General features: G+C 54.8%; 4 protein-coding genes across 4 annotated transcripts; all 4 read left to right on the top strand.

The window, feature by feature from the left end:
• Positions 1–43: 43 nt before the first annotated feature.
• DQ04_02561090 (hypothetical protein) lies at positions 44–535 on the top strand (the record flags this gene model as incomplete). The annotated part of the gene is made up of 1 exon (XM_009312001.1): positions 44–535. One exon carries the CDS (start codon positions 44–46, stop codon positions 533–535), a length of 492 nt encoding a protein of 163 aa, XP_009310276.1.
• A 1,232-nt stretch (positions 536–1,767) lies between these two features.
• On the top strand, positions 1,768–4,101 carry DQ04_02561080 (putative ubiquitin hydrolase; the record flags this gene model as incomplete). Its single annotated transcript, XM_009312000.1, has 1 exon — positions 1,768–4,101. One exon carries the CDS (start codon positions 1,768–1,770, stop codon positions 4,099–4,101), a length of 2,334 nt encoding a protein of 777 aa, XP_009310275.1.
• Positions 4,102–4,897: 796 nt separating this feature from the next.
• Positions 4,898–5,158, top strand: DQ04_02561070 (small nuclear ribonucleoprotein Sm-E; the record flags this gene model as incomplete). The annotated part of the gene is made up of 1 exon (XM_009311999.1): positions 4,898–5,158. One exon carries the CDS (start codon positions 4,898–4,900, stop codon positions 5,156–5,158), a length of 261 nt encoding a protein of 86 aa, XP_009310274.1.
• A 484-nt stretch (positions 5,159–5,642) lies between these two features.
• On the top strand, positions 5,643–7,661 carry DQ04_02561060 (hypothetical protein; the record flags this gene model as incomplete). Its single annotated transcript, XM_009311998.1, has 1 exon — positions 5,643–7,661. One exon carries the CDS (start codon positions 5,643–5,645, stop codon positions 7,659–7,661), a length of 2,019 nt encoding a protein of 672 aa, XP_009310273.1.
• Positions 7,662–8,457: the final 796 nt, after the last annotated feature.

The raw sequence follows: 8,457 nt of genomic DNA, 5'->3' as shown, positions 1-8,457 counted from the left end.
ACAATCTCTCTTTCAGGCAACGCGACATAGACAATCACTGTAAATGTATAGAGTCTCTGCATCACCGAGGCGGGTACTCTGCGGATACCACTCAACATTCCTGCGTCGCTGCAATGTGGCCTTGCTCGTCCCCTTCCGGCTCCTCATGATGGTGGTGCACTTCACCGCCCTCATCTGCGCAGCGGACGGGAGTGATGCGATGATACGAAACGCGTCATTACTTCCAGGATACGGAGAGGACGATTACATATTTTTCCGTCGCGCAGCGGACGCGTGCCTTGCAGGTAGTTTCATCTTCTTGTTCTTCAACTCTTGGGGTGTTTTCACTGCTCGCACCCTACGCTGGGGGCTCATGAACGTAGTGCATGGCTGTTGTCATGCCACCGCGGCTGTCTTGCTAATTGTCGCGTGGAGCGTGACGGCGCATGTCGCCCGTCTGTGGCATGTGTTCTTCATTTTTAGTATCATCCCAACAGGACTGGAGGTCATTGCTCTGTGCGAGTCGTATAGTCGCGGCATGGACAACTTCTTCTGACTCTGCGTTTGATTGTGCGTCTGTGTTTGTGTGAACTACAGTCGGAGCAGAACCAAGCGGTGCGCTGCGTTTTCAAATGACTTTCTCCTGCGTGAGTGTCTCGGCGCAATGGAGCCGGTGCGTGTGAGATTGTTTTTTCCTTGCCTTTCACTTTCCACTGTACCGTGATGTAGAAAGGATAGGTGTCAAATGCGTCCATTGGCACTGTATATACATGTTGCATCCAGCAGTCTCTTCCGTGCATAGTTCCCGGGCTTCAGTGTATCATAGGTACTGTAGGTTTTCGTGTGAGATGTGAGGCCCGGAATACGCACGCGGTGGAGTAGCGTCCTTCATTCTCATGTTTCCGTGTTCGTGGCGAATGATGATCAACCGATGTTTTCTGAGTGTACTTTGACTCCGCGAGGAGCGTGAAAAGCACCGCAATCGACAAGAACCCTTTAACTCTGACAAGCACCCCTCTCACGGCACAGCATACCTCCTCCTGCTGCTGCTGCTGCTTCTGCTTCTGCTTCTGGTTCTGGAAACACAGCAATCGTGATCCCTGCTGACGTACTGTTCTGCTATGGATTATCAAGGCTGTGGGAGATGCTGCCACTTCCCCGTGTTCGTGACGAATGATGATCAACCGATGTTTTCTGAGTGTACTTTGACTCCGCGAGGAGCGTGAAAAGCACCGCAATCGACAAGAACCCTTTAACTCTGACAAGCACCCCTCTCACGGCACAGCATACCTCCTCCTGCTGCTGCTGCTGCTTCTGGTTCTGGAAACACAGCAATCGTGATCCCTGCTGACGTACTGTTCTGCTGCGGGCTATCACAGCCCTAGGAAAATACGGTGATGAGAAATTATATGTGAATTGGGCTTTGTTCTTGGGCCGGCCTATGTGCTTGGTTACTTTTTTGCCTTGATCCCTTTTCTCTTATTGTTTTTGTTTTGTGTTTCTTATTGGCTTTGTGCCTGTGAATCTCTGTTGAACAGAATAAACCAACGGAGACAAAACGACATTGGAAATAGGATTAGCAAGGCGGACAAAACAGCAGGCCTTCCTCGCTCACAAACCTGGATTTTGCCCTGCTGTCGTGTAGCCGGGAAAGTGGAGCCGAGGAAGGAGAGTACCGCGTCGTTTAGATTTCTACAGACTCTGGAGGCCACAAAAACGTCGTTTTTGGCTGTTGGCGCCCCACCAGGTTACGGGCCCGCTATTACTGCAACAAAACGCGCAAAAAGAATGATCTGTGGTTGTATTGGGCGAGTAAAGCCGGAGAGGTTGCGTGCTGTCTTTGCGAATCATTGGCTCAAGGATGGTGTTGCGTCGTTAGACCCAATCGCTATGTTGTGCTACCAGTGCGAGCGCCGCGACCCTTCGAAGTCGGAGAAGAAAAAAGGATTCTTTGCTATGCGCGGCATCTTCAAGAAGAGTGACAGCCGCGACGCCACCAGGAAAGGTAGCTTAGAAGACATGTGGATGTGCCTCACCTGCACGCTTTGCTTCTGCACGGATCATGCAAAAATCCACTGCAACATGTATGCGAGGCCCTTCATTGATCATCCCAGAGGCACCTTCAGCGACAGCAACAGCACAAGAGATCACACTATCTTTTTGGGCATACCCAGTGGCGTCCCGACGCAGGGTGAGCACACATCTCCAGAGAAGAACAAGTCTGTGTTCCCCATGTACTGCGTAGATGGCATCGAGCAGATGCGCGGGAATGCACCGCTGACTGAGGACGAGGAAAGCGGTCTTCTGTATCGTCTCTGCAATGAGGAGCAGGAGTGGGTGTACAATGTGTGGTGTATGCTCTGTAGCGAGAAGCCAGCGCAACTGAGCGCATCTAATTACTCAGAAGCCCTTCAAACCCATTTGTGCGTAAAGCGCCTGGGTGTCGCGGTTGCGAAGCTGTTGTATCTCTTCCAACACGGTGTTGCTGTGGACCTCCGCATCGATGGGACTGCGTCAACTCCGGAGTCGACGACCTTGGGTGGGACTGCTTCGCGAGCTCGCGCTGGCGCCGATCCTCACGGTGACCGTGGCAGACTTCCGGGTCCAGACCTGCACTCAAGTCAGGTGTCCTCCATGGTGACGTCGTCCACTCGTGGGCGAAACATTGAACGAGAAACAGAGCTGATGGCCAGCGCACACATTGCAGGTATTGAGAATGTGCAAAACACCTGCTACTTTAACTCTGTCCTCCAGTGCGTCCTTAAGTGTGAATTCTTTACGCGCCCACTTCTCTCACTCAGTGGAGCGGCGCTACCAGGCCCTCTGTCCCGCCGTTTGCAAGACATGATTCATCACCTGCGGAAGGAGACGGCGGAGGATGTGCGGAGGCACGCAGCGTACCCGTATGCGCGAGCGGTGCTACAAAGTGTGTGTGATATCTCTTCCATGTTTGCTGAGGATGACCAACAGGACTGTCAGGAGCTCTTCTTGTGCATGATCAATGGCGTGGCCGATGAATTCGACAAGGGAAAGACAGAGAAACAGAAGAAAAAGGGCCCACGCCTGTCATTCGAGGGTAGTGTGCGCACAGAGGTGACTTGCACGCGCTGCAGCACACACTTTCCCCGTGAGGAAACATTCATGGCTCTTTCTATTCCCGTTGAGGATTCCATTGAGTGCGGCCTGCGCAAACTCTTCGCGCCGGGGAAGCTGCGGGAGAAGGATCAGTACGCCTGCGAGGTTTGCTTCAAGAGGCTTTCCAAAGAGGAACAGGAGCTGCACAACGCTGCTATCAGGGCGGAGAACGAGAAGAAAGATAAGGCAAAGAAGAAGGCAGGAAATGCAGCACCAGCAGAGGAGAAGAAGAGTCTCAACTGCATCTACGCCGACGCGGATGTGAAGACGTCCATCAGCCGTTTGGGCGGCACACTCGCTCTGCACTTGCTTCGCTTTCACGTGGAGGGTCGCGACTTCCACAAGCTGGCGCGCCGTGTGGCGTTCCCAATGACGCTTGATCTCTCGCCGTTCGTATCGGAAGAGGTGTTGCGCGAGCACCGACATATGTTCCCTCTTCCCGCCTCAGAGAAACGGTGGGCCGAGCCCCGCGGGAGCAGCGGTGCCTGCAGCAACAGCAACAACAACAACGGCATACACATGTTAGCCGACCAAGTACCTCTGGAAGTGGAGCAGCTGCACAACGCTGAGGGGTGTGAAGACGCCGGTCGCACGGCAACAAAGGCGTCTGCATCGGCGCATTTGCCGGGAGTGGCAAGTGCGCACCAGGTGTCTGGCGACACTGGTGACGAGGGGAGCCTCGCTTGCGCGTCGCTGACATCCTCCGCAGCCACCACCACCGTAAATATTAATGCTGCTGCCACCGCAGAAAATAACATCACCAACGGTGAAGTGAAGGAACAGGAGCCGCTGCCGTCGCTCCAACGGGAGCTTGTTGGCATCGTGACGCATCGCGGATCCCTCCACGGTGGCCATTATATGGCGTTTGTGCGGAACAGAAACAACCCAGACACGTGGTTCTGCTGCGACGATGAGTGCATTGAGATAGTGGAGAAGGGACGGGTTCTTCAGTGCCAAGCGGAGGTGTATATGTTGTTCTACGAGTAGTGTGGATTTAGGAGATGAGGGTGTCTTGGAGAAGGGAGGGAAGGGGAAAGTGAGTGAAAGAGAGAGTGAAAGAGGGAGTGAGGGAGGGAGAGTGCGTGTGTGTTTGTGTGTGAGGTACCTTCAGGGTAAAACATTACGGTGGTGGGAGATCACACCGAGTGAGGATGCCGAACGGAGAAAAGAAGAGTTATATGTGTAAGAGTCACTCGTGCTGGATTGCGAGAAGTGTGCGTGTGATGCTGGTGTATGTGTTTTTGAATTCACTTATTCTATTCATTCATCTTCACAGTGTCATCATCTGTTATCTCCGTAGGGCGCCATAACAAAAGGGAGAAAATAAGTGCGAGAGGGGAAGAACATGAGTGAAGAATGCGAGATGAGAGATGGAAAGTGCGGGGTTGAAGGCACATGTGGGTAGGTCGGTGATAGATGTCTCGGTGTGTGTGTGTGTGTGTGGACGGCGATATTCCCTTCCTTCTCTGTTCCACTCGGCGCTGACAGTTCGGCTCCCCGCGACAACCACCGCATGTGTCTCCCGTTCCTGACGCGACGCCTGGTTTCGTTTGCATGTGCCCCCCCCCTCCCTCCCCCCAACTGTAATAATGTGTCCGTCTCTCTTTCTTTCTTTCTCTCGGTGTGTGCGTGTGAGGAGACTGATAGCGTGTGCGTGCAAGTGAGGATGCGTCTTCTCTGTCTCCCCTCGTTTTCTTTTTCATTTTGTCTTTACGCTCTCCCCAGTATTGCACGGGCGCGCACACACGCAGACACAAGCACAGGCACTCAGGACGACACAGTGATGAGCGCGACGACGAAGCAGATGGTCAAGCCGACCAACATCATCTACCGCTACATGAAGGAAGGCCAGCGCGTGTGCGTGTGGCTCGTGCACGACACGCAGATGAAGATCGAGGGCACGCTCCTTGGCTACGATGAGTTCATGAACGTCGTGCTCGGGGACGCGGCGGAGGTGCACACCAAGACGAAGGAGGTGGTGCCGCTGGGAAAGCTACTTCTCCGCAGCAGCAACGTTGGCGTCATTCATCCCATCGGTGTGTAGGCTACTGCGGCAACGGAAGAAACAGCAGCGAGGCCCTCACTTGCTGTGAGTGCGGGTTGTGTGTACTTGTGCTGGCTTCTGTGTGATCAACGGTGTTTCTGTGAGAGGGAGAGAGAGAGAGAAAAGAGAAAAGAGAGAGAAGATCGGGGTATTGTTTAATAAAGCAATCAGAAGTGCAGAGTGGTTACTGTGTCACTCCCCCCCCCTCCACCCCAGCCCCCAGCTTGTGGGGTCGTGGCGAGTGCTGCAAGGACACTTGTGGAGTGTACATTTGACTTTTCTCTCATCACTGTTCTTTCACGCCTCTCTTCTGGTTTCCGCGGCGTCGCGTGGGAGCGTCGGGCACGGACAAGACTCCACGTGCAGCAAGTGACAAGGCGTGAAAGGGAACAACAAAAAAAAGCACACAACGTGAAGGGCCAAACGAAAACGCAGGTGTGGGGGTATAGGGAATAGCGCAAGACAGACAGCAGGCTGAGTGGCGATGGGTTGCGGTGTGTCTCACATGCCGCACATCGACTACGAAGTGAAGTCGCTCCACGCTGTGGAGAAAGTTGCGCCCACCAACAGTGACAGCGGTGACAAACGGCACGCGGAGGCGCTGCACGAAAATGGCATGTCGTCTGAGCGGCCGTCCGTGGCCAGCACCACCGCCACCGGCGACTCGCCGTCGCCGCGCCCCATCAGCGAAAGCCGAAATGAGGTGGTAAGGCTGCGGCTGTTGCGGCTGGAACACGCCAACAACAATGGCGGCGCGGAAGATGATGTTGGGTGGCAGCGCTCCATGTCGCCGACCCCTGGCCTCTCTGAGTACGCGACGCTCCCGCTGCGCCACGTCCACAAGAAGCTGAAGCACAACCACCGTGTGTTCCGTATATGTCTTACTGGCGGTCCGTGTGCGGGGAAGTCGACGTTCCTCACGCAACTGCAGGCGAAGATGCCGGAGCGCACCGGCTACAAGGTGTACTGCGTCCCAGAGGCGGCGACGCTGCTCGTGACGGGTGGCATGGTGTGGGACGGCGATTTTGCCGAGCAGCAGCAGCTAGCCCTCCTCCGCGTGCAGATCGCGCTGGAGGACCAGTTCTACAACATCGCCATGGCCTCCGGCAAGCCGAGCATCGTCATCTCCGACCGTGGGGCAATGGATGGACGAGCCTTCTGTCCGGAAGACACGTTTGCGCGGATTCTGGAGCGGCTGAGCGTCACTGCAGACATGCTGCGAGACCGCTACGACGCTGTCATCCACCTTGTAACAGCAGCAGCTGGTGCAGAGGAGTACTACAACCTTGACAACCCCGCCCGTTACGAGAGCCTCGAGGGGGCGGTGGATTCTGACGAAAAGTTGCGTCAAGTCTATATAGGTCACCCAATGCTGCGCATCGTCGACAACTCCACCACGTTTGAGGAGAAGATGGAGCGCGGACTGGCGCTTGTCGGCCAGGTGATTGGGCAGAAGTTCTCCATGCAGAACACGACATACTACTTAGTGCGCAACTGCCCCAAGGAACTTCCCGTCAAGTACGCCACCTGCACCCTCACCATTACGCTGCTATGCAACAGTCAACTGAACGACATCCGTCTCATCATCAAGCGCGAGCAGTCATCGGGGGAGTGCATGTACTTCTTTAACTCCATCCGCAGTGCCAGCAGCACTCGGCGTGGCTCTGGTAGCGATGGGGCTGAAGGCAGCCTCGCACGCGAGATGTCGCCGGCCGCCCACCACGAGGATCTGCAGGCAGTGCAGAACGCGTTTCTCTGGTTGGAGCCGGGTCAGCGCGTCAAGAACGAGCAGCGCATCAGCAGTAAGGAGTACAGTAGCCTCGCACGGCACCGCGATCCACAGCGGCGCGATGTGGTGTTGCGCGCCGTCCAATTCATTCACAACGAGAATCGCTACGAGGTGACTACTATTGTAGAACCGATGTGGGCCGCCGGGAAGCAGGCGATGACACTCGAGTGCGATGACAACTCCCAGGCAACATTCCCATCATTTGTTGAGGTGGACCGCGAGGTACCAATTGACAGCCTCTCCACCGCCTTCCTCATATCCCACGTTGAGATGGGGCCGCTCTACACGTCGCTCGCCTATGCGCCAGTGTTTACGCGTGGTGTCGCCCCACCGGGTGCCCATGCTGACGCGGATAATATCAATGCGAGCACGCGCAGCAGCGACCCACATGCACACAAGGCGGAGGTGGGCACCGAGCCGAAGAAAAAGCACAAACACAGCAAGCACGCGAAAAGCAAGGGTGCTGAGGAAGTCGCGCCACTCGCACCGGTGCCGGTGAACGTCAGCCCCGCTGCAGCATCGAAGAAGGATAATTCAAAGTCAGCGAGTGAAAACATCGATGAGAGAGAGGCGGCTATGGGGCGTCTTAAACAGCCAAAGCTGGCACCTATAAAGAAATGGTCCGAGTCGGACGACGTGGTGTCGATACCAACACCGCCACCCAGCCGTCCGCCGACTTCAAATCCTCGTGGAGCAATGCTGAACGTTCAGTAACCTTTTTTTGTATTCGATTTATTTAGAATCCTAGATTCACTCGGAGAGGTTATAATTATGTACCATTCCTTTCCTCCTTTTAGAGTTTTTCTTCTGCACTGTCCCTTTTCTCACCTACTTCTGTGCGTGGGTCCAATTTCCACTGCAGCTGTTCCTTGCCGTGCGTGTGGGTCTCCGCGTGAGGGCAACGGTACATGCGCGCGTGTCACGAATGGAGCAGAGCAAATACGTGGGCCTTGGCACCCTTACTAACTCACTGCTCCTCCGGGAAGTGACGTGGGGAGTCGGCTGCTTTTTTTTTTTGTTTTTCTTTCTTTTCTGCGCACCTGTATGCTCTGTATGTCGCGCATTCTTCGCGTGGTGTTTGTTTTCCCCCGCGGCGTGCGGAAGACGTTTCGCGGCGGTCAACAAGAAGGGGGGAGGCGGGGAAGTAAGTAAACGAAGGAAGGAACGCTTCTCTCCGCGTCTCTTCTGCTGCGGTGGTGTCAGACACACACACACACACACACACACTACAAAAAAAAATTCTTGTAAGCACGCCGGTACTCACACGCGTAGACGCACGGACATTACGATCGTGAGTGCGATTGGGGTAGGTGGGAGCTGTTTACTCTTCTGCCATGTGTATTTTTGTTTTTGTTTTTGTAACCCTTGAGTTCGCGTCTTCTCTTGCCAAACAACAAGAAAGGGATTGCGTTGGCCGAAGGAATAGGAAGCCAGCTGCAGCAGCCTAAGAGCGATTGGCGAAATCTGCGTAGCAAGGGAGAGACGTGTGGAGTAGTGGCGAAGGAAAGAA

This window comes from Trypanosoma grayi (genome assembly GCF_000691245.1).
Source record: "Trypanosoma grayi strain ANR4 Tgr_256_V1, whole genome shotgun sequence".
In the NCBI taxonomy this organism is placed as follows: domain Eukaryota; phylum Euglenozoa; class Kinetoplastea; order Trypanosomatida; family Trypanosomatidae; genus Trypanosoma; species Trypanosoma grayi.
Note: the sequence above shows the minus strand (reverse complement) of the source record. Positions and strands in the feature narration are given on the sequence as shown.